The 27,875-nt window shown below is 54.7% G+C and overlaps 3 protein-coding genes and 5 non-coding genes across 17 annotated transcripts; all 8 read right to left on the bottom strand.

Moving 5' to 3' along the window:
- Window positions 1-4,673: 4,673 nt before the first annotated feature.
- RPS11 (ribosomal protein S11) lies at window positions 4,674-6,624 on the bottom strand. Its single transcript, XM_004619839.2, has 5 exons — window positions 6,468-6,624; window positions 5,626-5,757; window positions 5,405-5,480; window positions 4,930-5,059; window positions 4,674-4,837 (listed from the first exon to the last, which is right to left on the bottom strand). The coding sequence occupies exons 1-5, from the start codon at window positions 6,480-6,482 to the stop codon at window positions 4,714-4,716; spliced, it is 477 nt and encodes a 158-aa protein (XP_004619896.1). The 5' UTR covers window positions 6,483-6,624; the 3' UTR covers window positions 4,674-4,713.
- LOC129406891 (small nucleolar RNA SNORD35) lies at window positions 5,241-5,328 on the bottom strand. The gene has a single exon (XR_008631312.1). It is a non-coding gene; the product is annotated as a small nucleolar RNA SNORD35 (small nucleolar RNA).
- Window positions 6,625-10,996: 4,372 nt separating the features above from the next.
- Window positions 10,997-14,163, bottom strand: RPL13A (ribosomal protein L13a). Of its 3 annotated transcripts, XM_055145694.1 has the most exons (9): window positions 13,976-13,997; window positions 13,156-13,217; window positions 12,776-12,848; window positions 12,386-12,451; window positions 12,178-12,279; window positions 11,890-11,975; window positions 11,661-11,720; window positions 11,194-11,316; window positions 10,997-11,116 (listed from the first exon to the last, which is right to left on the bottom strand). In XM_055145694.1, exons 5-9 carry the CDS (start codon window positions 12,248-12,250, stop codon window positions 11,030-11,032), a joined length of 429 nt encoding a protein of 142 aa, XP_055001669.1. In that variant the 5' UTR covers window positions 12,251-12,279; window positions 12,386-12,451; window positions 12,776-12,848; window positions 13,156-13,217; window positions 13,976-13,997; the 3' UTR covers window positions 10,997-11,029. The 3 variants fall into 3 exon arrangements, with proteins under 3 accessions (XP_055001669.1, XP_004619892.1, XP_055001668.1); XM_004619835.3 differs by lacking the exons at window positions 13,156-13,217; window positions 13,976-13,997 and adding an exon at window positions 14,082-14,163; XM_055145693.1 differs by lacking the exon at window positions 13,156-13,217 and having other exon boundaries at window positions 13,976-14,110.
- Window positions 11,503-11,589, bottom strand: LOC129406892 (small nucleolar RNA SNORD35). Its single transcript, XR_008631313.1, has one exon. It is a non-coding gene; the product is annotated as a small nucleolar RNA SNORD35 (small nucleolar RNA).
- On the bottom strand, window positions 11,782-11,853 carry LOC129406888 (small nucleolar RNA SNORD34). Its single transcript, XR_008631310.1, has one exon. It is a non-coding gene; the product is annotated as a small nucleolar RNA SNORD34 (small nucleolar RNA).
- Window positions 12,050-12,133, bottom strand: LOC129406884 (small nucleolar RNA Z195/SNORD33/SNORD32 family). The gene has a single exon (XR_008631307.1). It is a non-coding gene; the product is annotated as a small nucleolar RNA Z195/SNORD33/SNORD32 family (small nucleolar RNA).
- LOC129406885 (small nucleolar RNA Z195/SNORD33/SNORD32 family) lies at window positions 12,646-12,729 on the bottom strand. Its single transcript, XR_008631308.1, has one exon. It is a non-coding gene; the product is annotated as a small nucleolar RNA Z195/SNORD33/SNORD32 family (small nucleolar RNA).
- Window positions 14,164-15,697: 1,534 nt separating the features above from the next.
- On the bottom strand, window positions 15,698-26,986 carry FLT3LG (fms related receptor tyrosine kinase 3 ligand). Of its 8 annotated transcripts, none has more exons than XR_008631268.1 (10): window positions 26,576-26,700; window positions 26,327-26,359; window positions 26,132-26,245; window positions 25,928-25,981; window positions 25,541-25,684; window positions 25,171-25,309; window positions 20,804-20,994; window positions 20,660-20,725; window positions 19,256-19,341; window positions 15,698-15,916 (listed from the first exon to the last, which is right to left on the bottom strand). XR_008631268.1 is itself a non-coding variant. In XM_055146015.1 (10 exons), exons 2-9 carry the CDS (start codon window positions 26,606-26,608, stop codon window positions 20,669-20,671), a joined length of 765 nt encoding a protein of 254 aa, XP_055001990.1. In that variant the 5' UTR covers window positions 26,609-26,642; window positions 26,880-26,986; the 3' UTR covers window positions 15,698-15,916; window positions 20,660-20,668. The 8 variants fall into 8 exon arrangements, 7 of the variants coding, with proteins under 7 accessions (XP_055001990.1, XP_055001991.1, XP_055001993.1 ...); XM_055146015.1 differs by lacking the exon at window positions 19,256-19,341 and adding an exon at window positions 26,880-26,986 and having other exon boundaries at window positions 26,576-26,642; XM_055146016.1 differs by lacking the exons at window positions 19,256-19,341; window positions 26,327-26,359 and adding an exon at window positions 26,880-26,979 and having other exon boundaries at window positions 26,576-26,642.
- Between the last annotated feature and the right edge of the window lie 889 nt (window positions 26,987-27,875).

Raw genomic sequence — 27,875 nt, 5'->3', positions numbered from 1 at the left:
AAAATCCCCCAACTGTGGCTCAAAATCCCCCAAGCAAGCAAAACCAAACAACACCCCTTCTCTCTGATCCCCTTTTTCGGACTTCCCCTCTCCCAGGCTGCTAGCCCCCCTGCATAATCTAGACCACTCCTGAGCGCCAGACCACGTGTGCCAAACCCCTTTCATCCTATAAGGTCCCCCAGGTCCACGTTTGAGGGTGCAAGGTTTGATATTGTTGGGGGACAATCTCCAGCTTGTTGTCATGACCAGGGCCCCCCCTTCTCCTTCCCCTCTCAGGGACCTGCTCTAACGGGCCTGCCAGAAACTTCTAGCTGTCCTAGGACCTGCATCCAGGTTCTGCGGGGCCGGCAGGGCAGAACAGCCTGGAGTGGGGCCATCCCTGGTGGCCCAGTGGCAAGTGAATGGTGGCCATCCTTGGGAGAGTTTTGGAGAGCTGCAGCCTACAGGCAGGAGGCCGAGAGGCTGAGAGTTTGATCCCAGGTGGCACCCTCGAATTATTCTGGTCTCACTCTGTTTGGGTTCCCAGGGCTGTTGCCGGGTGTGGAGCCCTGTCATCATAAAATAATGTGGGGGTCTCTTCTGAAGGACCACACCCGTGAGGTGGGGAGCCCCCTGAGCAGGGGAGGCAGTCAAGGATGTCGGTCCCTAGCACCATATGGCACCTCCCAGTACCTGGGGGTATGGCCTTGGTGGCCCCCAGCACCCCACCAGGGGCTGGAGCCTCAGTGGGGGATTAGCCCAAAATCTAACACAATCACATACCCCAACATAGCTGGGTGTGGTTCCCTAGGGGGGAGGGGGGCCTGAGGCATAATCCACCAGTGCTCAGGGCTGAGTCCTGACTGCACCCAGGGATCATGCCTGGCAGGGCTCAGGGAGTGGTGCCAAGGATTAAACCCAGGTCACCCATGCACAAGGCAAGAGCTTTATGGCGTCGCTCTCTCTCCGTTTCTCCAGCCCTTTGTGACCTTTGTATAATGAAGGGGGCAAGCTCTGGGGGTCCTGCTCCAGGAATCTCCCTGGCCAACACTCACTGTGCCCTGCCCCCAACCCCAACTGCCCCCCACTGCCCCCTACTGCCCCCAGGAAACAATCGCACCTGCATTTAGAACCAAATCATCAAATCCTTCCTCTTCCCAGGAGTGTCTCTATCTCTTTTGTCTCTTAATCCGGATAATAATCTGTGCCTCTGGGAAGCAAAGACAGAAGCAGGCGCAAGTAGGTGAAAGTAGTAACACGTGCTCCCCTAACAGCTCCCCAGAGTGCCCACTTGACCCTCCCACTGGGGCTGGTTCTCTCTCTCTCCTCTCTCTCTCTCTCTCTCTCTCTCTCTCTCTCTCTCTCTCTCTCTCTCTCTCTCTCTCTCTCTCTCCTCTCTCTCCTCTCTCTCTCTCTCCTCTCTCTCTCTCTCTCTCCTCTCTCTCCTCTCTCTCTCTCCTCTCTCTCTCTCTCTCCCCTCTTTCTCCCTCCCTCTCTCTCCTCTCTCTCTCTCTCCTCTCTCTCTCTCTCTCTCTCCTCTCTCTCCTCTCTCTCTCTCTCCTCTCTCTCTCTCTCCTCTCTCCTCTCTCTCCTCTCTCTCTCTCTCCTCTCTCTCCTCTCTCTCTCTCTCTCCCCTCTTTCTCCCTCCCTCTCTCTCCTCTCTCTCTCTCTCTCTCCCCTCTTTCTCCCTCCCTCTCTCTCTTTCTCTCATGCTAGGGCTTGAACCCAGGACTTTTCACATGCAGGACAGTGCTCTGCCACTGAGCCATGCCTTTGCCCGAAGGCCAGCAAGATAAGAACTTGTAGAACAGAGGGCTGGAGCTATAGTACAGCAGGTAGGGCATTTGCCTGGCACGCAGCCGACCCGGGTTCGATTCCCAGCATCCCATATGGGTCCCCTGAGCACCGCCAGGAGTTAATTCCTGAGGGCGTGAGCCAGGAGTAATCCCTGTGCATTGCCGGGTGTGACCCAAAAGCCAAAATAATAATAATAATAATAATAATAATAATTTGTAGAACAAATGGAGGCAATAATAAATAACCCCTACCTGGCTGGTTGGACATGGCCCTGAAACAATTCTACAATGACACTGAGGGGGCCAGAGAAATAGTACCTTGTGAGTGATCCCCGTGCCCTATATGGTCCCCTGGATCCTGCCAGAGTAATCCCTGAGTGGAGAAACAGGAGTAAGCTTTGAACAGCATTTGGTTCCCCCAAACCAAAACAACAGCAATGACATTTTCGGGAGGCTGGAGAAACGGGACAGTGGGTGCTTGGTTCCTTAGAAACACGGGTGCAAGCACAGAATTTACATGAAGGACATTCATGCCTGCCACTGACATCTCAGGCTCAGCATGGGGGAAGCAGAAACTGTTAACTCTGGTGCCAGTGGTTGGTGGGTGAGGTGCAGGAAGGGGTGGGTTTGTCTGCTGTATGTCTGTCCTCCATGGACTCATAAACCTTTTTTTTTTTTTTTTGCTCAAAAACTTTGATGCAGGGCCAGATAGTACAGCGGGTAGGGTACTTGCCTTGCATAGAGTTAACCTGAGTTTGATCCCCCACATCCCATATGGTCCCTGAGTGCAGAGCCAGGAGTGAGCCCCGTGTATTGCCAGGTGTGGCCCCGGACCCAAACCAAAACAAAACTCTGATGCTAAGACAAACAGAGCAGAAGGAAACCACTGCTATAAACAAGGGCGAAGTTTCTAGTGTGCGTCTCTCTGGGCATGGGCCCAGCAGCAGAGCCCTACGACAGATCCCAGCACCCCTCATCCCACAGAAACCACCAAACTTCCTTCTTGCTTTGGGCCACACCCGGTGGTGCTTAGGGGCTACTCCTAGCTCTGTGCTCAGGGGAAAGTTCTGAGGTTGCTTGGAAGACTTAGAGCTGGGGACTGAACTTGGGGCAGCACGTGTGCCAGTGCCTGAACCCCTCTCCTATCTCTGCAGCCCACTGAGATACACCACGCTCCTAAGGACCAAAATCTTTGTTTTGGGGTCACACCTGGCAGCGTTCAGGGTTTAGCCTGGCTCTGTATTCAGGAGTAACTCTGGCGGGGCTTGGGGGCCACGTAGGGTGGCGGGGGTTGAATCTGATTGGCCACACACTAGGCAAATGCCCTCCCCATTGTACTCTCTGGCCCCCCAAAAACACTTTTGATGTTCAACAATCGCTTCCATGTGCATTCACTCTCTCACTCCTGCTTTTCATGGGTCAGGGATGTGGGGGTGCAGGACTCGAGCACATATTGTTGGGAGCATGTGAGAATCCCAGGTTGCTGGAACCATCACTGGGAGACATGCCAACTCCATCACAGTGGCCTCAACCCAGGATCCTCTCACCCTAGGCGAAGAGCAGTTCCTGGAGGGGCTGCATGGAGGTTTCAGGGGCCTCGAGGCACAGGGAGCGACACTGGAGACCAGGACTCGGGAAGGGGCTAGGCACCCCAGGGCTCACCCTGTGGCAGGGGGGCGCTGGTGGGCAAGGCCACTTAGAGGCTAGAGCGGCTCTGTCCCCAATACATGGCAGCACAGGCCAGTCTGGGGTGCACCAAGTGCCGAGGAGACGCCCCCAGCAACAGCTGTGAGGAAGGAGGCTAAGCCCAGCTGTTGTTGTCTGCAAGGATCTCTCGAACGGAAGCACCTGCGGGGCCCCCACCCACCCCACCCACGGGCCCCCACGCCCCCACGCCAGGAGTCCCGGTTGGACCACATCTGTCTGTCTCAGCCCTTCTCTCCCTCTGGGTCTGCCCCATCCCTAGGCCTGTCCTCCATTTTCTGGAACCTGGGTAGAGCAGGTTTGCCGGCAGCTGGGGCACACCCCTCCTATAAGGTTAGCCCCTTCCTGTCCCCTTTGATGCGGCCCCACTTCCTCTGTCAAGAACCCCCGCCCTTATGGGCCTGATGAAAAGGAGGTGCTGGGCTGCCCAGACAGCTGTTGGCCTCAGGATCCCCACTCCTCAGGGCCCTGTCTCCCAACCCTTGTACCAGCGCTGCCAAGTTGCTGGTACAGGTTTGGGGGGCAGGGACCTGGGGACCCCAGCAGTGCTCATGTGAACAGGAGACCAACAGGGAACTCCAAGTGATGTCCAAGGCCAGCGGTTTCGGCGTCTGAGGCCCTTCATCTGGACCATCCCTCAGGTCTGTAGCTCCCAGCACCCCTCACCCACACTTCCTCATCTCTAGGCGGCAGACAGGGACATATGGGAGGTGGTCAGCCTTACTGGGTTTAGAAACCCTGAAAAACGTTTATTCCTGGCCACAATTTCCTAAAAGTCCATTTCCTATTTAAGTTGAAGGAAATTTTTTCAACAAAGTAAAATCAGGGGCTGGAGAGATGAGGGGAATTGTTCCCCTCACCATGTAGACCTGGGACCAATCCTGACACCTCATCAGGTGTGGCCCTCTCCCCAAAGGCCATCTCCAGAAATGGGTGGTTGCTCGGTGTGGAGTGGGGGCTCCAAGGAGAAGCTTGCCTATCTGCAGTGGTTAGTGCAGTCCCAGGGTGGTGGTGGGGGGTGTTCAGGTTCTGTCTGGCCTCTGAGCCCCCTCCTTCCCGGGGTCAAGCGCCAGGAAGGTTATAATGCCAGCAGGTGAGGGAACCATGGGGATCCCACGAGGAGGGTGGGCTGAAGCTTCCCTGAGACAACCCAGAACCCTGTCCCCAACATAAACCCCACTCAATTCCCAAGGGCACGAATAAAAAAGATCTTTATTGTGCGGGGCCCGTGGGCTCAGAATTTCTGGAACTGTTTCTTGGTGCCAGCAGCCTTGGTCACCTTGAGCACGTTGAAGCGCACAGTCTTGCTGAGAGGCCGACACTCGCCCACCGTGACGATGTCTCCAATTTGCACATCTCTGCAGAGGAACGGTGGCAGCGGTGTCACCTGGGGACCCCTCAGCTTAAGCCCACCCTTCCCTTCCCAGAGACTCGGCAACCCCGTGCTCACCGGAAGCAAGGGGACAGGTGCACGGACATATTCTTGTGGCGCTTCTCGAAGCGGTTGTACTTCCGGATGTAGTGGAGATAGTCGCGTCGGATGACAATGGTCCTCTGCATCTTCATCTTGGTCACCACGCCTGTGGGGACAGCACGCAAGAGTTAATGTGCTGTGAATAAGGGACAGGGCCTGCCCAAGATGTCCCACTTTTTTTAGCCCTTTTGGGTCACACCCAGTAATGATCAGGAGTTAACCCTGGCTTTGCACTCAGCAATTACTCACTCCTGGACAGGCTGTGTGCAAAGTAAGAGTCCTCCCCAATTCTGACATCAGCAGTGCCAAATGGCTTTCTCAGCAATGCCCCAGGTGGGCATCTGAAGACCATCGTGAGTACAAACATCATATGCCAGGGGTCCCCTGGACCCAGAAGTAGACACACCCCAGCCGAGCCCCCCCCCAGCCCCCAATGCAGGGGCTCACTCACCAGATAGGATCCGCCCTCGGATGGAGACATTACCCGTGAAAGGGCATTTCTTGTCAATGTAGGTGCCCTCAATAGCCTGGAATGAGCAAGAGGTGGGAATTAATCTTCTGGAAAAAGAGCTGGAGGGCGTGGCACCAGGGACACAAACTACAACTCCCAGCAGTGCCCAGCTTGGATCCCAGGAGACAGCACTGTCCCTCTCGCTTCTCTGGGTCCCTTACCTCCTTTGGAGTCTTGAAGCCTAAACCAATATTCTTGTAGTATCTTGGCAGTTTCTCCTTGCCGGTTTCTCCAAGCAGGACCCTCTTCTTGTTTTGGAAGATGGTCGGCTGCTTCTGGTAGGCGCGCTCGGTCTGCAGAAAGGAGGGAGCTATTTAACTCCACAGCCACTGGAGCTGGAGGCTCCTGCCCCCTCAAAAATCCTGACCTGTTTCCTGCTGCCCAAACTTCCCTCTAATCCAGAGCACTTTAAACCCTGAGTTACTCGGCAGCTGTATTCCACATCATCCCGTACCATCCATTAAATTCACCTCTTCAAGCCCGCAGACAACGGGGCGGGGATGATAGTACAATGGGTAAGGTGTCTGGCTTGCACGTGGCTAATCCGGGTTCACCCCTGGAGCCACATATGGTCCCCCGAGCCCCGCCAGGACTGATCCCTGGGCGCACTGCTAGGAATAATCCCTGAGCCCCGGCGGGTGGTCAGAAACCAAAAAGCAAAACAGAACCCGGAGCCAAAAAACTCACAATGTCTACAAGTTTACTTTTTCGTTCTGGGGGATCTCTGAACAAAACAGAGACGACGGGCACCCGTTATTGATGTCAGGGCCCATGAACTCCTGTAGTCCAAAAACTTATCCCCTGAGTCCTGAATTTCAAGAAATTCGGCTTCCAACGCTACATCCGCCATTAAACCCCAGCAGCGAATTCCGATTTAGGAGCCGCGAGCGTAGATTAACCCTCCGAAAATTAGGGGGGCCCGCGATTCACCCCACAGCGGGGCGCGGAGCGAGTCCGGCGTGCTGGGGGCCCCGCGGCTTTGGCGTCTGCCCGGAGCGCGCACCTGAATATCCGCCATCTTCGCGGCCGCCAGGAAAAAGGAAAGTCGCGGCAGCGTCCGGTTTCCTTATCGACTGCGCATGGACCGGAGCGGAAGTGACGGCAATAGGGAGAGGCAGCACGTTTGGGCGGAGTCTTGGGCGCGACTCTGACGAAGGGGCCAAACCACAGTTGGGAGACGGCACCGACAACGCCATGATGGTCAAGGGAGAGAGGCGGGAAGCTGTTACATGACATCGCGAGAGTTCAGACCAGAGTCGTGAACTAGCCTAGCTAGTTCACGTTGGGGAGGCGTGGTCAGCCTACCTTATGGGCTATCGCGAGAATTCACACGGAGGCCGACATATTTTTGCAGGCTTACACATGGGCGTCTTGCGGTCCCTCATGGAAGTGGTGGCCGCCATCTTTTGCACAGCGGGATACGGAAGTCATAGACTCGTGTATCCTCCATCTCCTGGGGAGTGTGGAGCTGTTTCTGGGCTTTATAAAGAATTACACATCTCGGGCTGGGGCGATAGCACAGCGGGTAGGGCGTTTGCCTTGCACGCGGCCGACCCGGGTTCAAATCCCAGCATCCCATGTGGTCCCCTGAGCACGGCCAGGGGTAATTCCTGAGTGCAGAGTAACCCCTGTGCATCGCCAGGTGTGACCCAAAAAGCAAAAAAAAAAAAAAAAAAGAATTGCACATCTCCCCATGCGGGGCATCGCACCCAGGTCTCATGCATGCGAGGCGTGCTCTTTCCGCAGAACCACCTTCTGGTGCAATTCTGTATTTTGTTTTTTGGGTCCCATATGGAGTTGCTCAGAGCTTACCACTGGCTCTGTCCTCAGGAATCATTCCTTGGAGGCACTTGGGACCATAAGGGGTGCGGGGGATCCACCCTGGGACGGCCGTGTGCAAAGCAAACTCGATAGGCACCATGAAAGCTCTCCTGCCCCTCTATTGCAATTTAATGTAAAATGTAAATTGCGCTCCACTTAGGCCCTTTTTAAATCCCCAAGGATTGGTTGGTTGGTTTGTTTTTAGGGGGCGGGGAGGGGGAGTGTGGTAGATTTTGTCAGTAAAGACAAAGATGTGCAAAGGCGTTTTTTGCTGAAACGTTATCCGCACTCTCTGAGTAGCACCAACTTTGTGGTACCTGATGAATGTGTTTCTTTTGGGGAGTGTCACACTTACCAGGTACTTAGGGGCTACTCCAGATGAGAGACAGTCTGAGAACTCACCAGGCAAACCTTACGGTGGGAACGGGAGGCGAGGGGCACTACCATGCAGTACAGTATGGAGTAGGCTTCCAGCACACGAAGCAAGTGCACGAGCTCTAACTCTTTGAGCTTGCTCCTGCACTGTATCTTTCACTTTGATTGTGAACTCTTTAAATATAAAGAGCCACATGAGACCATTTCATGTTATACATGTTTAGAAAGCTGAGTCTGGGGCGGGAGAGATAGTACAGTGTGTAGGACGCCTGCCTTGCAGCCAGCCCAAGTTGATTCCCTGCATCTCATGAGGTCACCCACCCCACCAGGAGTGATCCCTGAGCATCTTCAGGTATGGCCCCCAAACAAAAACAGAAAGCTGAATCTTAGGCAGCAATGGCCCGAGGCGGGCGTTGTGCCAAGGATTCTTCCCGTGATTGAGAGAGATTGAGGCTACAGTTGCTCTGAGTTCTGCAAAAAAAAAAAAAAAAAAAAAAGAGAAGCGAGTTGGGTGGGGAAGGGAAGTACAATTCTCAGCCCACTGGCAGGCTAAGTGTTCCAGGGACCGCATGGTGAAGTGGACCCAGACTTCTGCAATCAAAGCCCTCTTGAATCTACCTTCTCAACCTGAAACCTGCCTTTAAAGAAGGAAGCTTAGGGGCTGGAGTGATAGTACAGCAGGAGAGGGGGGACTTTTGCCTTACACATGGCTGACCCTGGTTGGATCCTTGGCAACTCATATGGTCCCCAAGTACCACCAGGAATGATTCCTGAATGCAGAGAGAGCCAGGAGTAGCTCCTGAGCATTGCTGGGTGTAACCCCCCCTAAAAAAAAAAAAAAAAAGGAAAAAAGAAAAGAAGGGAGTTTGAGGTACCAGGGAAATGTGGCTCAGTGACAAAATGCAAGCTATGTAGGTGGTGTGAAGTTCTGGGTTCCATCCTTGGAAACAAGAGGGCAAGGATGAGGCATTTTTGTTTGGCATAAGTGAATGTCTGACATCTGGCCCTGCAAGTGCCTGTGGGCAGGAGCCAGCCTCGCCAGCAGCTCCCCTGACACCTGTTCCTTCTCTTGGACCTCTTTCAAGATTTCTGAGTCTGGGGCCCTGGATGGAGCTCGCAGGAGAGCACTTGCCTTGCATGTGAGACCCTGGTTCCCTCTCCAAGGCCCTGAGCACTGCCAAGAGTGGCCCTGTACCACAGTCCCAAGAGTTGCTCTCCAGATGTGGTCCTAAATCCTCCTCCACCTCTCTCAGCCCCTCCCCTCGAGTGAACTACCCAAGGGCTGGAGCCATAGTAAAACAGGCACAGCTTTTGCCCAGATTCCATTGAGGCATCCTGAGCTCACTGGAATGACTGAGGGCCAGGAGTAACTCCTGAGCATTGTCAGTTGTGGACCCTGAAAATGCACTGTATCACTGTCCTCCTGTTGTTCATCAATTTGCTTGAGCGGGCACCAGTAACATCTTCAATGTGAGACTTGTTACTGTTTTGAGCATATTGAATACACCATGGGTAGCTTGCCAGGCTCTGCCATGCGGGCGGGATACTCTCGGTAGCTTGCCGGGCTCTCCAAGAGGGATGGAGGAATCCAACCTGGGTTGGCTACGTGCAAGGCAAATGTCCTACCCGCTGTGCTATCGCTCTAGTCCAGAAGCTGAAAATAAACCCCTAAATGTCCTACTCCAGTCGTCAGCAGAGGTATCTGCTGCCTCCTTGGTGTTTTGTTCTTTGGGGGCCACCCAGCGGTGCTTAGGGGTGACTTCTGGCTCAGCACTCAGGGATCACTCATAGTGGCATCCAGGGGATCATATGAGGTGCTGGGGGTAGAACCAGGGTCAGCCACCTCCTGTTTTAATCTCCTGGCCCCTTTTTTGTTTTCAAAACCCATCATGGGGCCTTGGTATCTCAGATGCATGCTAAGACCTCATAAGTTCCTTGATAAAACCCTGGAAGTGGTTGGCATCTGGGGGGATTTAGACTTGATTTCCTGTTGTAGTGTTCCCTGTTTTGCAAATCTGAGTGATTTGTTGATGAAAGCAAAGCACCAGGGCTTCCTTCTGTTTGGCCACACCCAAGGGTGCACTGAGTGCAAGTTGATTTGGGGTGGCTCCCATAGGTGCCTTGGGGACCGAGCAGTGATGCAGGAACCTGGGGCTCACTTGCAAAGGAGGCACCCCAGCCTCTCATATCCCTGATGGTTTCTCACAGGGGTTCAAGTGAGAGTTACAGCCCATAGGTGTTTGGCACATGTTTGCTTAACTAGAGCTGGACCTGTCCTCCTGCACGCAAAGGGTGTTAAGCCCTGCCAGGAGGGACCCAGAAAAAAACAGGCTGTGAGAAATAGCTTTCACCTGACTTTAGCCCCGCCTTCCTTCATTGTATTCTTTGTATTTAACCCAGGTTCTCACACATTCCCTTTGCTTTTGAAAAGCCAGAACCCCACCTTAGAGCCACACCCTGAAGCCCATTAAGAGCTGAGGGTCAAAGTTCAGGGAATATTCCTGGTGGTGCTTGGAATCCTACAGTGATTTGTTGATGAAAGCAAAGCACCAGGGCTTCCTTCTGTGTTAAGTGCCATTTAGCCCCAGGCACCTGGAGCTCTGCATCAGTGACCAGTCCAGTAGGACTGTTCGGAAGGGACCAGCTGAGGTGCCTGACCTGATGCCAACTCACTTTTACTGACGCCCAACCCTAGACCTGAACCCACTGCCCACACCACCCCCAACTCTGCCTGGTCCACCTGAGGTGAGCTGTTGCGTACAGAAAACGCACTCGCTGAGATTCCGTCATCAAGGCAGATTCCTATTTGTGGGGACCGACACTGCGCGGCCTTGTCCAGTGCAGGATGGGTCCCAGCTAACTCTCGCCTCATGCCTTTGTATATAATACAGGTCCTTTGGTGAATGGGAACCCCTGGATGGCTGTTGAGAGGAGCATCCCAGGGGCGTTCTACCAAGGAAAACCACTTGGCCAGGGTACCAGCTGCCCCTTGGTACATTACAGGCCCTGGGCATGAGCGCAGGGACCTTGTGGGCCAACACTCCCAAGGAAGTGCCTGTGTTGGTGCAAATGGATTTTGGCGCTGCACCTGGATTCAGTGACCCTTTTCTGGATCCCCTGCAAGGCCGGGTTCAGTTTGAGGCTTTCTTCACACCAGGGGCGAGGGCCCAGGTCCCTGTGGCGGACAGTGCCAGTCAGCCCCCGCGGCAGTCATACCCAACCACACGGGGAATCAGGTCCTGGCAGAGCATGCCTGCACCCACTCGTGGTTTAGAGGTTGGGAAACCTCTCATCTCCCCAGCATCCCAGGCGCCGGAAAGGAAGACAGGCCAGAGCTCACATTAGAAGCAACAGTCAAATTTATTGCGCTCAGACCAGGAGTCCGTGGGCCTTGAGGACATCTGTGAACTTTGTGATCTTCTTCTCCACATTCTTTTCGGCTTGTTTCCGTAGCCTCTGTGGAAAGAGGCAGAACCCATGAGACAGGCTGCCGCCCGAGCAGCACCCGAGCCCATGCCAGGCCCTGCCCTCACCATGAGCTGCTTTTTCTTGCGGTAATGCATCTTGGCCTTCTCCTTCCTCTTCTCCTCAAGAGTGGCTGTTACTGCCTGGTATTTCCAGCCGACCTCGTGAGCCAGGCGCCCCAGATAGGCAAACTAGAGGGAGGGGGGTTGGGGAGAGAAAAAAAAAGTGGCAAGATGTAAACTGGGCAGCTATGAGAGAAGTTCTGAGGGCTGGGGGTGGGGTGTGTGTGCATGAAAATAGAACCTGGGGAACTTTAGCACCTTTCACCCAGCATGCTCTAATTGAAGGGCTAGAATGAGCTTGCTGAGGGCCCCCTTGCCCTAGCATCAGCTGTGCCTTTGGCATTCTCGGCAGCGCCCACTGTGGCATCCGCAGACCATCGTGAGAAAGAGCCATCATCTGCCAGGTCAGGAGCTCCAGCACCCTCCTCTACCTGTCCTACCCCACAGGCCCTGGAACCCCTCCATGGACTCACCTTCCGGGTGGGCTTCAGGCGAACCACCTTCAAAGCAGCTGGTACCACCATCCGCTTTTTCTGCAGAGAAAGGAAGGAGCTTAGAAACAGATGTGGGGTAGGAGATCGGCTGCAGGGCCAGGGACGTCTCAGGCAGTGCTGTTCTCATGAGGGTCAAACAATGTAGGTAGAGATGCGAACATCATCGACGCCCGTGACTGCCCTGCCTAGAGGTGCTGTTCCAGCTCACCTTGTCATAGGGGGGTGGGATCCCATCGAACACTTTGAGACGGTCCAAGGCAGCCTGGCCTCGCTTGGTCTTGTGGGGCAGCATGCCTGCGGGCAGGGGAAGATTTGAGCTGCTGAGACTCTGGGGACCCATCCTGTGGTGGGGGGGCACGCGCAGAGTGGCGGCCTCAGATGGTAGTGCATGTGGAGTCATCTCATGGTTGGGTAACTCGAACATGAGTGGGAGAAACCTCATCACTAGCCGTGCTCGCTCCCAAGCTGCCCCCGTCTCCCCAAGGGCCCAGCTTACCTCTCACTGTCCGCCAGAACATGCGGCTGGGGGCCCGAAAGTGGTAGGGACCCCGGGAAGGGTTAGTGTTCATCCGCTTCCGAAGGAAGGCTAGGTACTTCACTGGGGAGAGAGGTGGGGGTTGAGCATGAGCCCCCGCCCCCCCACCAGCCAGGATGCTCCAGACACATCCATCTCCCACCCTAGCACCACCGCCCCCTGAACTTACATTTATTTCTGTAGAAATTTCCAGAAATGTTGATGCCCTCACACCGGACAACCACTACCTTCCGGCCTATAGGGAGGGTAGGACAGAGGGCAAAGGTCAGCACCAATCAAAGGCATCAACACCACCCAGCAAAGGGCCCTGGGGTGGAAGGAGCCGTCCCAAACCATCAGGACCCATGAAGGGGCTAGTCCAGCCACATGGCAGGGCCCTGGCCAGAGTTCCCAACAGCCCACAAAACCCCTGAGATTTGCCCCCAGCCTCAGGTCTCAGAGCGGTGCATGGGGTTGATCTCATGGTCTTGAGACTCAAACGAAAGATGGTGATTGTTGCTCATCACTGACCAACGGCAGGCGACAGGCCCTGTGGGGTGAGAGGCTGACACCCACTTACCCAGCAGCACTTGCTTGGCCACGATGGCCGCCAGGCGGCCCAGGAGATGGCCTCGGCCATCGAGCACCAGCACCTGATAGAGACAGGGAGAGACCTTGCAGGCACCCCACTTTAGACTCCCCTATGCACTTCACCTTTGCCACCCACCTCCCCCATCCCCTCCCGTCCAACTATCGCAGCCAGGAAGCAGGACCCGAGGCTCCCTTTACGGACGAAGCCTAGGAAGCAAAGGGTTCAGTGATGCTTTGAGTGAACGGGATCAGCCCCCAGAAAACCCCTTCATGTCGGAGCGGAAGGGCAGGCGTTTGAATCCCAGGTCACACTAGCCCGGAAGGCCCCGGGCGGGCTCGGCAACACTCGACCATCCAATTAGCACTTACGAGCTGTAAGCTGAGCCATCCTGCCAGAATCTAGCTCTCCTGATCTCGGTCCTTGTTCCTAACTGCAATACACAGCAAAGAAAACTGAGGTTCAGGGCCAGCGCGGCTCCGCCGGCCTCCACTTTCCAGCTAACTGCCACACTCCTGCATCGAGCGTCCCGCCCCCACTCTCAGGTCTAAAGAATTGTGCTCTGGAATGCGGGCTCACCGAGGGACGCCCAACAATGCCATCCAGCCAAGTAAACAGAGCCACGTGTCCGGGGACCCCTGCGGTGTCGCCCTGCTTTGCATTTACCTGAGACCGGGAACCCAACTTTCGCTGTCTTCCCAGCGCCCCACCCCAGGAAAAAGCGAGCAAAGTCGGCGAGGTGCGGCTTCATCGTCCCCCGAAGCGCCAATTTGCTCCACAACGTCCCTAACTCTCGACCCCATCGCTTTCAGATTTAACAGCGAAACCCTCTTGGCTGCCTGCGAACGTTCATTAGCGTTCCTATAAGCAACGTGATCCCGCGTGTAGGGGGGCGTGGAAGGACCCTCAATGCATGTCAGCCCACGGCATCATTTAAAGTCCCGAGACCGCGGGCCACGCGCTTACGCGCCGCCGGGGACACGAGGGTCTAACTGGGGGCCAAGCCAAGCGAGATCGAAACAAGCAGAACCTGAGTACTCCCTTCTTCCCGCGCGCTAGAAGGTTCTATCGCCGCCCAGCGGGGAGCAACGAGGCCGCCATTCGGCCAGTCCCAGACAACCCCCGCTGCGTCTCTTACCCCCCATGTAAGATCCCTCTTCCCCCCACAAGCGTCCCGCTTTGTTCAATTACCGAGCTTAAGTGTCACCACACAGGTACGAGGGGAAAGAGGGGGCAACCCCGCGCCGGCCCGGGTCCCACCCGGCCCCACGCCGCCACAGCCCGCGCGGAGCCCCACCTGCCCCTCCGCCATCTTCGGCAGCCGCCTGGGAAAGAAGGAAGACCCGCTGCAGGGTTTCTTATGCCTTGAATCAGGGGCGGAGGAAGTGATGCCACGTGGGCGGCGCGGGCGGCCTTCCGACTTCCCATTGGCCAGAGGTTGTGCGCATGCGTAGAGAGCCCCCCGCTTGGAGGCGGGACGGCGACTGACTACCCAATCAGGGAATCGTTCCGCTAGGAGCTCGGCGGCCCGGGCGGGACTAGGTGAAAGTCACGTGGTGTGTGAGGCGGGGCTACTGGGGCGGGGTCGTCCTGCCAGGACCGCCATACTTATGAGGGGCTCCTTGCACGCCTTCCGCAAGACGCCGGCAGGGCTGACCGCTGCAACGCCGTTACCCCCCCTAGCGACGGCAGGTTGGGGCGCGTGGTGACTCGCGGGCTGCCTTTCGGAGCCCAGCCTGGATTAGATTAGGACTCAGGTGTCCTCACGGTGACCTGGCCCAACCAGGTCGGACTCAGTGGGTGCAGCTGCCAAACAAGTGGCCACATTCTTCCCTGTAGCGTCGGAATGCTTGAAAGTGCCATTGCTGACCCCTGAAGACCGCACTTCCTGCATTCAGAACCGTCCTTGGGCTCAGCCTCCACTCCCCTCCCGCGGCCTGGGTTGCCTCCCTGTCCCTGCCCATCTCTCCAAATATTACATGGTACAAGCCCAGTGTCCGCTGTCTCCAGCTCTTTCAACCAGGGAGTTCCCTAAAGAGCACCCTCGAAGTCTGCCACAATAGAAAGGGATCAGGTCACCCTGGATGAGGGGCTCTCTAGGGTCTCTTCCACCCGCACCCCTCTCCCCTCAGGCAGAGGCCTCTGGAGAACTGACTGGTTCAGACCCCCATGTTGGGTGGGGGGACGGGGCATGGTGTCTGCAGAGATAATACAACCACTAAGGCACTTGCCTTAAATGCAGCCAACCAGGTTGGAATCCCCACAACACATATGATCCCCAGCACCTACCGGGGGGGCATTCCAAAGCAGAGCCACAAACGGCCCCTGAGCATCTCTGAGTGTGCCCACCTTCCCCTCCCAAAACTGGGTGATGAGGGCCAGAGGGAGTAGTGTGCAGGGTGCTTACCTTGCATGTGGTCAAGGTGGGGTCCACCCCACCAACACATAAGGCACCAGAGCACTACCAGGTAGATCCCTGAGCACAGAACCAGGAGTAGTTCCCGAACACTGCCAGGCAGCACCCCGCCCGTCCCCCCCCCCCAAAAAAAGATTAGAACAAAAACCAGATTCCCATTAGGCCCCAGATCTGCAATGGGCACCCCCTGAAGAGGACATGGCAGTCACTGAGAACCGGCTATTCCATTCGAAACCCCTCCTACTACACGAGGGGACATGGGACAGCAGGTAGGGCACTTGCTTTGCATGCAGTTGACCAGGGTTTGATCCCTGGCACCACAGTATTGTCTCTGGATTACTGCCAGAAGTGGTTCCTGAGTAGAGAGCCAGGAGTAACACCTGAGCATCAATTGCCAGGTGCGGGCCCCCAAACAAACCCTCCAAACCACGCCCACCACACCTCCTTGTCCCATTCACAGGCAGGCTGGCCAGACACTGGTAGAAAAGGATGATTTATATACAATTTCCAGGGCACAGGAACTTTGTACAGAGGGAGGCAGGTAGGGCCCTGCCCTGGCATCACCATGGTCCTAAGGGAAAGAGAACAGCAAAACCAGACAAGGGGCAGTGGCCAACTGAGTTCCCTCCAGATCGGTGATATGCTTCTCCGGGCTTTGATGTCCTCTGCAAATAGGGACGACAGATGCTTCTGATTCACTAGGTTTTCTGAGACTCCTGGATGGAGAGAAAAGCAGCCGGCTCAGAACTGACCTGGTGCCACGGCACCAGAGATGGCCCATGGGCTGAGCCCCTCGGTTCCATACCAGCCACAGCTGGGAGAAGAGTCGGGAGCAGTGGCGCCAGCACAGCAGGGGGTGGGCCCCAAACAAAAACATAGACTCGGTTCTTAAACAGTTCTATTCCTTGCGTTTTCAGCATGCTCAGTGCATCACTGGCCAGAGAACAGCTGGCAAGAATGGAAACAGTGGGGCTGGACAGCAGGTAAGGTATTTGCCTTGCACACGGCCGACCCGGGTTCAATTCCCAGCATCCCATGTGGTCCCCCGAGTACCACTAGGAGTGATTCCTGAGTGCAGAGCCAGGAGTCAGCCGCCCTGAGCATCACTAGGTGTAACCCAAAAAGCAAAAAAAAAAAAAAAAAAGGAAACATCTGTGCTCTCCCCTGCAGGGCAATGTAGATAGGGCTGGCCGAAGTTGTTTGCTTTGAGGCCACACTTGGCAGTGCACAGGGCTTATTCCTGGCTCAGTGCTCCCAGAATACATGCAGTTCTGGGGATTCAACCCTTGTTAAATAATTTATTCCCTTCTATCATCTCTCTAGCCCCCATTTTTGTGTATTTGGTTTGAAAGCCACACCCATCCTGTACTCAGGACTGATTCTGTGACTCAGGACTGATCAGGACCTGGCTCTGTGTTCAGGGGTCACTCTTGTCAGGGCACAGGGGACTATGTATGGTGCCGGGATTGAAGTTGGGTTGGATTGAAGTTGGGTTGATCGCATGCAGGGCAGTGTCTTACCCACTATACTGATTTTCTTTTTTCTTTTTGGGTCACACCCGGCAATGCTCAGGAGTTACTCCTGTCTCCAAACTCAGGAATTACTCCTGGCGGTGCTTGGGAGACCATATGGAATGCTGGGGACCAAACACGGGTCGACTGAATGCAAGGCAAATGCCCTGCCTGCTGTACTATCACTCTGGCCCCTAAAGTAAAATTTTTTTTTTCGGTTTTTGGGTCACACCTGGCGATACACAGGGGTTACTCCTGGCTCTGCACCCTGGAATTATTCCTGGCAGTGCTCAGGGGACCATATGGGATGCTGGGATTTGAACCCGGGTCGGCCGCGTGCAAGGCAAACGCCCTACCCGCTATGCTATCACTCCAGCCCCCCTAAAGTAAATTTTTTATGTTGTCTAATTTTCTCTTAATGTGGATGTGGGGTCGGGGAGACAGCTCAAACAGCTGGTTTGCATGGGGGAGGAGAACAGTGCTAGATGTGGCCTCAAACAAAATATGTGGTTATCAGGGGGATGGGCAGAAAAACTTCTCAGTGATCTAAAAAATGTATGGGGTGGGGGCAGGAGCCATGGTACAGCGGGAATGGGCTTGTCCAACCCAGGTTCTAGCCCCAATATCCCATATAGTCCCCCAAGCTCTCCAGAAGTGATTCCTGAGTGCTGAGCCAGGAGTAAGCTCTGAGCACTGTTGGGTGTGGCCACAAAAACAAGAAAAAAAAGAATATGGCAGCTGATCCAGGTTCTATTCCAGTCACTGTCTATGGTTCCCCAGCAATGCCAGGACTCATCTTTGAGCACAGAGCCAGGAGTAAGTCCTGAGCACAGCCGGGTGTGGCTCAGAAACAAAAATCAACCCCCAAAATGATAGGACATGGTCTGGTGGCCCCAAACCTCACTGGGTGTGACCTTGTAAACAAAATTGCAATTAAATGCCAAGAGAGACAGTTTGGAGGGCGGGAGGTCAGCCTTGGCATGGGGGAGGGCGTCACATGGAGCTTTGAATACTGCCAACATAGCTCCTAAGGGAACCCCAAAACAAAAAAAAATAAATAAAAACTATTGTTCAGATTTGCAACAACCTGAATGGAGCTGGAGGACATTAAGCTGAGTGAAATTAGTACAAAAGAAAGAGAGAAATACCACAAATACCAGAAGATTTCACTTATAGGTGGAAGACAAAGAATCAAGCCCAGTGTGCAAACAAAGCAATAAACCAACCCTTTCCTCCAGACCACAGCAGAGCTGTTGGGAGAGGGGAAGGAGTGAACGGCTAGGATGGATGGAGACGTCGACTTTGGGGGCGGGTCTGGAGAGGAATAGTGCCCCTGCACTCTAGCTCTTGCTGCGAACCAGAGCAATCCCTGCGTCCCAGAGCGGGAGCGGCGATTGCTTAGTCTCAATCGCCAACATGACTTGCAGTTCTATGGGTACCGCCAGGGGTCGCTCCTGAACACAGAACCAGGGAAAGCTCAAGAGCTAGTCAGCGTGTCTGAACCAAGTCCCAATTGGTCTAAACCAATGAATTTTTGAATAAATAAAAAATAAACAGTTTCTGCTGCGGATGTGGCCCAGTGCTAAACTGCATGCCTTGCACGCAAGAGACATGGTTACATCTCTGTTTGTTTTGATTTTTGTTTTTTTGGTCACACCCAGTGATGCACAGGGGTCACTCCTAGCTCATGAACTCAAATTATTCCTGGCGGTGCTGGGGGGGTGGGGACCATATGGGATGCTGAGGATCGGACCCGACCCGCTATGCTATAGCTCCAGCCTCAACATGGTTACATCTCTGCACCACACATACACACAAATGCACTTCAGAAACATGCTGAAGAGGGCTGGAGCATAGTACAGCGGGGAGGGCGCTTGCCTCCCACGTGTCTGTCCTGGGTTGGGTCCAGGCACCCCATGTTGATCCAGTGAGGTGTGGTCCCTGAGTGCAGAGCCAGCAGTAAACCTTGAGCACCCTGGGGTGTGACCTCCCAAATAAACAAAGCCACAAAGGAAACACATGTGGACCCACAACAAATCCAAATAAGTGCTTAAAGTTTTGAAAACCAATGAAATTAGAAACTGTGCCCCACCCGCCCAGTGAGAGAGAAAACTGGATGTTTTAAAGTTGAGCAACACAGGCTGCTGGCACAGATAGAGCAGGGAGTGAGGCCTGACATGGATCCTATGTAGTGTGTCAGGTAATCCTGGCCCCCCAGTCCACCATTCGCTCCGCCAGCGTTGACTGCACCCCCAAATAAAAATAGCATCTGTGCATCTGCATTGTGCTGTATTCTGAGGGTAGCACCAGATTCCTGAAGCTTATTTATTTATTTGTTGTCTTTTTGGATGGGAGGCTATACCCAGTAGTACTCAGGGATCAGTCCTGGTGGGCTCAGGAGGACCGTGTGGTATGCCAGGAATTGAACTGGGGTCATCACATCCAAGGCCTTACTCGTTGTCGACCCTTCTCCTGCAACTTAAAAAGAAAGCAGGGGAACCAGAGCGATAGTACCACAGGGAGGGCATTTGCGCGTAGACTAACCTGGTTGGGTCCCTGGCATCCCATGTGGTCCCCCAAGCAATACGAGGAGTGATTCTTGAGGACAAAGCCAGGAGAAACCCTGAGCACTGCTGGGTGTAAGCCAAAAAACAAACAAAAAAAGGAAAAACAAAAGCTGGGAATTGAACTCCACGCATCAATGCAAGAACCCTACAACAAGCACATCCCTGGTCCCTCCCAATTTTTTTTTTTGTGGGGGGAGTTGGGCCCACACCTGGAAGTGTTCAGCTCTAACTCCTCATTCTGTGCTTGGGGGTCGTTCCTGGTAGATCATGGGAGTCGGGAACAAACCAGGGTTGGCCACAGTTAAGGCAAAAACCTTAATCCCTGTGCCAGCTCTCCAGCAGGCCCCATATTTTAATTTTTTTGAAAAAAGTTTTAACTCCTAGGATCTGGAGCAATAGCACAGCGGATAGGGCGTTTGCTTTGTACACAGCCAACTCGGGTTCGATTCCCAGCATCCCATATGGTCCCCGAGCACCGCCAGGAGTAATTCCTAAATGCATGAGCCAGGAGTAACCCCTGTGTGACCCAAAAAGAAAAAAAAAAAAGTTTTAACTCCTAAGTACAGAGCAAGGAGGAACCCATGAGCATTGCCAGGTGTGACCCAAAAAGCAAAAAAAAATTAAAAAAGAAAAAAAAATCTATTTTTTTAAAAAGAGTGATGCTCAGGGGTTACTCCTGGCTCTGTGCTCAGGGATCACTCCTGGTGGTGTAAGGCGAGTGCTCCACTCCTGGCTGATCTCTCTAGTCCCTGCCCCCTATTTTTAAAATATCTAATTTGTGTTTGTTGAACTTCCCAGCCATTGAAAAAGAGGCTTGTCCTGGCACCAGCTTCTCAGTGGCGTGAATGACATGGGGAGAGCTGGGAGGGAATCCCAGGGCCCTGAGCTTGAATGAATGAAGCCAGGGCACAATTGCTGGATGCCTCTGGGCCTCCCTTCCATCCTTGGGACTCAAGCTCCAGGGTTGGAGCAACTCCCCAGCCCCACCCACCCCCTGGCTGCCTGAAGTTACTAGAACCGGAGCATTTTCCTCCCTGGAGGACTCACAAGGCCTGTTTGCCTCATGGCCCGTGGGACTCCTGCACTCAAAGATCTCCCCCTGGGAGACCCTAAGGATTCCCTACCCAGCTCACGAACGTCCCCAAATCTCTCTCTTCCCTGGGGTCCTCACAGGGCCACACCCAGGGGCATTTGTGCATGTCCATCTTCAGCACTGTCCCCCGTGACCTCTGCCCCTGGGGACTGTCCAGTCCTGCGCCCCCAGCTTTGTTCTTGCTCTCTGGACACCTGCACTCTGGCAGCCCCCCTCATGGGCCTCCAGCACCCAGAAAGGACCCTGCCCCTCTCCACTATAGCCGTGTCCCCACTTGGGAAGACTCACCCCAATAAGTCAGGATTCCAGGGACCGTAGGGGCAGCACCTCCTGAGGACTGGGATCGGGGGGTACCTGTGAACCCCACAAAGTTCAGCCACAGCCACTGCTGGAACCTCCGGCAACCCCTTAGCTCCCCGCACTGTGGCTCACCAGTTCCCCGGGGTGGGGTGTCCTCCGAGTCCTCCGCCTCCTCCTTCGCCAGTGTAGATACCAGGCGACCACCAGCAGCGCGAGGGTCACGGGCAGCAGCAGCAGCAGTAGCAGCAGAGGGGGTTCGGGAGCTGGCAGTGGGGTGGCCTCCAAGGCCCCCGGGGTTATCAGGGGCAACAGAGTGGAAGAGTCTGGGAGGAGAGAGGAGGCTGGGTAACCTCGGCTGGCTCCTCAACCCAGGCTCAGTCTCCTCTGTGAAATGGGCTAATCCTGGCCCCTCTCACAGGAAGTCGGCACAAATAGCCCAGGACCTCAGAGTGAGGTCACCTGCGGTGTTTCCGTCCAGGTTGGGGGCCCCTCTGGGCACCTGTTTGCCATCTCGCCTGCTGCCTTGCTCTGAGGTCTGTACCACTTTGTACATATCTCTCTGTGTCACTGAGTTACCGGGACTGGGTTTCCAATAATTTGGATATTTCTCCTCTTGTTCAGATCTTCGAGCACTCCCTACTGGCCTGATCTGGTTTTTATTTCAGTATCTGGGTCACACACAGAGGCACTCAGGGCTGACTCCAAACTCTGCACTCTGAGGTCACACCTGGCAGGGCTCAAGGAACCCTCTGGAGTGTTAGAAATGTATCCCAGGTGGGCTGTGTGGAAGGTTACAGTCCTCCCCTCCACCCTGTCATCCCAACCCTAATCTGTCTTACTTGCTGCTTTATATCCACCATTATTTTGTGGCTTGTCAACATATATTACCATAGTTTAACTTAAGAATGGTAGATCTTATTATATTATGGATAATATAATAATCATGAATATAAGGTCCCAGTCTATCTGGCCCTGCTTTGCTTCCTCTGTACCCCACTCTTCACACCTCACTCACCTCTTACAGTTTTCTGCTCCAGGACCCTTGCACTGACTGTTTGCTGGCTTCCTGCTTTCTGGGCTTCTCTGCTAGTCACCCTACCTGAAAATCTTACCCTGTTTTACTGTCTGCTCGAGGGCTCCATGACACCAAGATTTTTCCCTGCTGAACTCTGTGAACATGTTTGTCGTGTCTCCCCAATTAGCATAGCTGCTTTCCAAACCAGGCCCTGGTGCCCCCACAGATGCCAGGTGACTGATGAACACAAATGACTGACCAAGCTAATGAGGAATGACAAATTGATTGGACACGCAGAAACCATGGAGAGAAGTTCAGCGTGGGAGATTTTCCATCACCCTCTCAGAGTGGGTCACATCTAATATACAAACAGTGATGGAAAGACTCAAAATAGCTCCGTGATGAAGCGGGAAGACAGACACTCATTCAACTTCACTGAGGCCCAAAGAATCCGCAATTCTTTCCTTGGATCACGTGCTGGCCAGAGCTGAGGGCCACCGAGATCTGATGAAAGGGCAAAAGTCACAGCCCACGGGCCAATTGTCTCTTCGCGTGCAAGAGAGAACAACTGCAGGGCTGGGGCATGAAGCCTAAGAATCAGAAGACTGAGGACTGGCGAGATAGCATAATGGTTAGGGCATTTGCTGTGGGTTCCATCCTCGGCACTCCATAGGGTCCTCTGAGCCCCTCCAGGAATGACTTCTAAGCACAGAACAAGGAGGAGCCCCTGAGCACTACTGGGTATGGCCCTAAAACAAAACAAAAAAGAAAAATAAAAAAAAAATCTGAAAATAATAGATAAAGGGACTGGAGCAATAGCACAGCGGGTAGGGCGTTTGCCTTGATGTGGCGGCCGACCCAGGTTCAATTCCCAGCATCCATAGGGTCCCCCGAGCACCACCAGGAGTAATTCCTGAGTGCAGAGCCACGAGTTAACCCCTGAGCATCGCCGGGTGTGACCCAAAAAGCAAAAAAGAAAAAAAAAGAAAAGAAAAGAAAATCATAGATAAATTTTGGGGGGGATGTTGGGACATACCCAAGGCCACTCCTGGTCCTGCCCTACGAAGTGCCAGCGATAGAACCCAGTACCCAAATCCACGATGGCTCCCTGCTGCCTGCCAACCCCCTCCTCCTGTGAAAGTACAGACAGGAGAAACTCTGCATCTGTGGGGAACAGATAGGACAGCAGAGAGGGAGCGTGCTTTGCAGGTGGCCAACCTAAGTTTAATCCCTGCACCGCTGATGGTGCCCTGAAGTGACCTCTGCCCCTTCAGAGTGAAACCTAAACACAGAGCCCGAGCTCTGCCAGGTGTGGCCCAAAAGCCAGAAGGAAAAATTCAGAATCTTCTTTTTTTTTTTCTTTTTGGGTCCCACCCGGCAATGCACAGGGGTTACTCCTGGCTCTGCACTCAGGAATTACTCCTGGCGGTGCTCAGGGGACCATATGGGATGCTGGGATTTGAACCCGGGTGGGCCGAGTGCAAGGCAAACGCCCTACCCGCTGTGCTATCCTCCAGCCCCAAAATTCAGAATCTTTGACTGGAGAGAGAGTACAGGGAGAAGGCGCTTGGATCTTGGTTCAAATCCCTGGACCCCGGAGGTGGGACTCCCAGCACCGCCCAATTTCACTCTTGAGCACAGACCTAGAAATAGCCCCTGAGCATGGCCTGGTGTGGTCCCAAGACCAGAAATAAATAACTTTCAATAAAGGAAAACAATACTTTAAATACCTGTTGAAGTGATACCTTATTTTTTTATTTCTTTTTGGGTCACATCCATCAATGCTCAGGGGTTACTGTCAGGTCTGCACTCAGGAATTACTCCTGGTGTCTCTCAGGGAACCATAGAGGATGCCAGGGATAGAATTAGGATCAGCTGTGTGCAACGAAATACCCTCCCCACTGCACTATTGCTCCCCTCCCCCCCTAAGATGATACCATTTAGAAACTATCTGGTTAAACAAAGCTTGTTATGCAAATGACTAATGATGCAGGACCATTCTATGGATCAGAGGGATAGTACAACAGATAAGGCACTCGCCTTGCAGGCAGCTGGCCCAAGTTTAATGCTTGGTACCACATATGGTTCCCTGAGCCTTGCCGGGAATGATCCCTGAGCATAACCAGGTGTGATACCCTCCCCCCCCAAAAAAAACCTCACCCCAATAAAACAATTATAAAGCTTTGAAAATTAAATTTAATAAAATCACTGTAGAGAAGGTATTCAGAGTGTGTACGACCAAAGCACTCTGTTTCTTGGGTTTTTTTTTTTTTTTTGCTTTTTTGTCACACCCAGTGATGCTCAGGGGTTACTCCTGGGTCTGTGCTCAGGAATTACTCCTGGAGGTGCTGGGAAGAGCATATGCCGCTGTACTATCGCTCCAGCCCGACCAAAGCACTCTGTTTTTTTTTTTTTTTTTAGGTTTTTGGGTCACACCTGGCGATGCACAGGGGTTGTTCCTGGCTCTGCACTCAGGAATTACTCCTGGCGGTGCTCAGGGGACCATATGGGATGCTGGGATTTGAACTCGGGTTGGCTGTATGCAAGGCAAACGCTGTGCTATCGTTCCAGTCCCCCCCCGCCCCCCGACCAAAGCACTCTGAATGAGACTGATCTCATCTGATCTCAGAAGCTAAGCATGGTGGGACTTGGTTAGTACTTGGCTGGGAAAGAGATCAGAGTCCTCAAGAGCTAGAGTGGGATTTGCTACGGGGTTCAGTGTCTTTTTTTTGGGGGGGTCACACCCGGCGATGCTCAGGGGTTACTCCTGGCTTTGCACTCAGGAATCACTCCTGGCTGTGCTTGGGGGACCATATGGGATGCTGGGAATCAAACCCAGGTCAGCATCCCGCTGTGCTATCACTCCAGCCCCTGGGGTTCAGTGTCTTGCTTGTGATAACAGGAAGCTGCATATGTTAAACCTCATTGACAGGGCCAGAGTCACAGTACAGCGGTGAGGGTGCTTGCTTTGCACATGGCTGACTTAGATTCGATCCCTCAAACCCCAGATGGTCTCCTGAGCCCTGCCAGGGAGTAAGCCCTGAGCACCACTGTATGTGGTTCTCTGAGCAAAACAAGCCCAAAACCTCAATAGGGTCTCAAGAATGAGCTGAGTGTAGGCTTTGCTTGTGGGAAGGTCAGGGGTCCAGCACTGCACGGTCCCCTGAGCACAGAGGTGGGAACAACTCCTCAGCACCATTGGGTGAGGCTTCCCCCAACCCTGAAAAGCTCGTAAACAGTAAAAAAAAAAAAGCAGTAAAATCCTGAAAGAAATAATAAGGGATTTGCACACCCTGGTTCCAGCTCTGGAGCCCCCAAAAAGAAAGTGTATGCTTGTTTCCATAAGCTGCCTTGAGCCTTTCTCAGAGATGGGGAAACGGAGGCACTGGAGGTGAATGAACTTAGGGGTCCAAATACCTAACCGCTGTGGGAAAGGGGGCGTGCGCGCCTGGAGGGGGGGGCAGCAGAGGACAGGGGCCTTTACCCGGCTGACACTGCAGCTCCAGGCACCTGGAGAAATTCTGATGGGTGATCCAGGGCTTCAGGGCCCCCAGCTGCTCGGCTGTGTCCTGCAGGAGGTGGGAGATGTTGGTCTGGACGAGGCGAAGACAGCTGGGGAGGGGCTAGGGATAGGGGAGGGACAGTCACCACCACATCATTCCAAGTGTCCTCAAGCCCAGAGCCTTCCCTGCAACAGCATCCGCCTGCCACCTGCGTCTTCCAGCTTGTCTCCAGCTCCCTGGTCGCTAGGGGGCAGCGTCCTTAGCAACGCCCAGCAACCCGGAGAGGCGCTACACTCCACTCTGGGAGGGGGCCCTTTCTCCCCGTCCTGGTCCCCCAAGTTCAGGGCTGACCTGGAAGGCACATAAGGTGACAAAATGGATCTCGACGTTGACCGCTCTCACGTGTTCTTCTATCTTGGCCCCGGCCACAGACTGAAGGTGCTCCATCCAGCGCTGGGCCAGGACCAGCCTCCAGAAGGCCCCGCAGACCTTGTCCTGAGGGGCGGGGCAGGGGGGACGACAAGCCAATCGGAACTCAGGAAGGTGGGGCGGGGCCTCACAGAGTCGGGCGGGGCTTCTGGTCTGGGGGCGGAGCCTCAGAGACGGGGCGGGGAACCTTCGAAAGGGGGCGGGGTCTCCAGGGGCCCCAGAGGGAGGGGTGGAGTGTTAAGCAAAATCCCTTAAATCCCTGAGTCTCTCCTTCCCATTTCCATCTTACGCCCCTCCCGTCTGACTCACGTCCTGCAGGTTGGAGGCAACTGTGACCGGGTAGTCCTGGAGCAGGTGGTCAGCCTGCAGGAGGAACCGGATCGGGGCTGTGAGGGGACAGAGATCCCTGCAGCGCCAGATACCAGAAACCGAGGCATGGGGATCCAGAGAGAAGGGGTACCTCACACCCAGGGCTCCCACACCAGCCTGGAAAGGGGCGAGACACCGGCTCACCAGCTCGCGGATTTTGGTCTCGAAGGTGGAGGAGATGGGGTTGTACTGGAAGGAGCAACCCGGGGTCCCGCGAAGGCCGGGACTCAGCAGCAGCAGCAGCAGCAGCAGCGGGGTCTGCGATGGGGTACCCGCACCTCTGCACACAGCCCCCCTCAAGCGCTCCCGTACACACCCCCCGGGATTCACCCCACTGACCTCAGCGTTGGGACCTTGTCCGTGGGTCTCTGGCTGTGGCCAAACCCTGTTTTACTCTTATCCCAGGATGGACTCCCAACTCTATCCCCCTATGACTGCCCCTCAGCACTGTCCCCCTCCACCTGCCTGTCCCGCCCCCACTCCACCGCTCCCGTTGCAGCCTCCTTTTCCCCCATCCCCACCCATCTCCCCGCTGTCAGCCCCATCTAGGCTCAGCTCCCCCTTGCTCCCCGCCCCCAAAATACGCACTGTTGGGCTCCAGGCTGGCGCCAGCACTATCATCTCTGCCAGGGGCCCCTCATGCCTGTGGCCAGATCTTGCGGGGGACAGAAGAGTGAGGTTCGGACCCTTGCAACCCAGCCCTTTCCTCAGCCACCCCGTCACCTCCCCGCCCCTCCCTCGGCCCCTTGATGTGGCCAAGTTTCCGCCTCCCACCCCCTCGGGCTTCCTGGGTGAGCCCCAGTTATGCTGTAAACTCCGCATCTCTCCTTCCAAGAACCCCGACGTCCGGTCCCCGGAACCCTCCCCAGGCCCAGCACCCAGGAACCCGTACTCCCCATGCCTCCTCCCTCAGCCTGAAGTGAGGGGCGCCGCTCCGCCCCCCGGGAAACAGGAGCCCATTTCTCCGCACGCATCAGCCTTGCTCCAGCTGGGCTGACAACGGGAGACCGAAAGTGAAAGGGAATTTGGGGGGGGGGGGAAGAAAACGGAGAACAGGGGTGGATCTGGGGGGGAAGGGCACCACCTGGTGGCGATCATGGGGGGGTGGAACCCTAGAGGACTGAGGTTGGTGGCCCCCCTCACTCCCTCCTCCCGACTCTATCTGCCTCCTGCTAGAACCAAAGCCTGCTAGGGCAAGTGGCAAATGACTCCAAACTCTCCACTCTTGCCCTGACGCCCCCTGCAGACATTAAGATCACTGTCACCTCTTCAGCTCCCCACCCCCAGCCTGCGAGAGTCTGGAAAACTCCCCCTTCAGTCCCTTCTCAGCTCGAGACCCTCCCTGACCCCAGAATCTAAGCCAAATCTCTAGCCAGCCTGCTGTACTGGGTCCAGAAGCCCCTCCCGCCCCTGCATCCCTCTTCATTTGGGTCACATGGGTACACCACACCACACTGTCCCCTCAACCAGAACACCCATCCCCCAGGAACCCACGAGGTTCACTTCATCTCATTCAGGTCTGGATTCAGATACCCAAGGCATCATTCTGGTCACCCCATTTTAAATGGCGATGCCCTTCCCGCCTCCCCCACACTCCCACTCACCCCTGCTTGGTTCTTGTCCTGCTTCCTAGTCTCTGCTGACACACCACAATTTACTTCTCTTTTCACAATCCCGGGTTCCCATTCATGAGCCTCTTGGGGGGGGGGTGTTGGGGTCCGATTACCCCACTGGCCCTCTAGCGCCTAGGATCACTTGGGACTCCTAGCGGGAGCTTGACCTGGGTTCAAGGACAAACAAGTGCATGTCCGTAGCCTCTTGGTTTCTACCTGAAGGTCCAGCAATAGAATATGCTAGAACTTGATCACAGTTCCAGGGAGGACAACCT

Source organism: Sorex araneus, chromosome 8 (genome assembly GCF_027595985.1).
Source record: "Sorex araneus isolate mSorAra2 chromosome 8, mSorAra2.pri, whole genome shotgun sequence".
NCBI classification, from domain to species: domain Eukaryota; kingdom Metazoa; phylum Chordata; class Mammalia; order Eulipotyphla; family Soricidae; genus Sorex; species Sorex araneus.
Note: the sequence above shows the minus strand (reverse complement) of the source record. Positions and strands in the feature narration are given on the sequence as shown.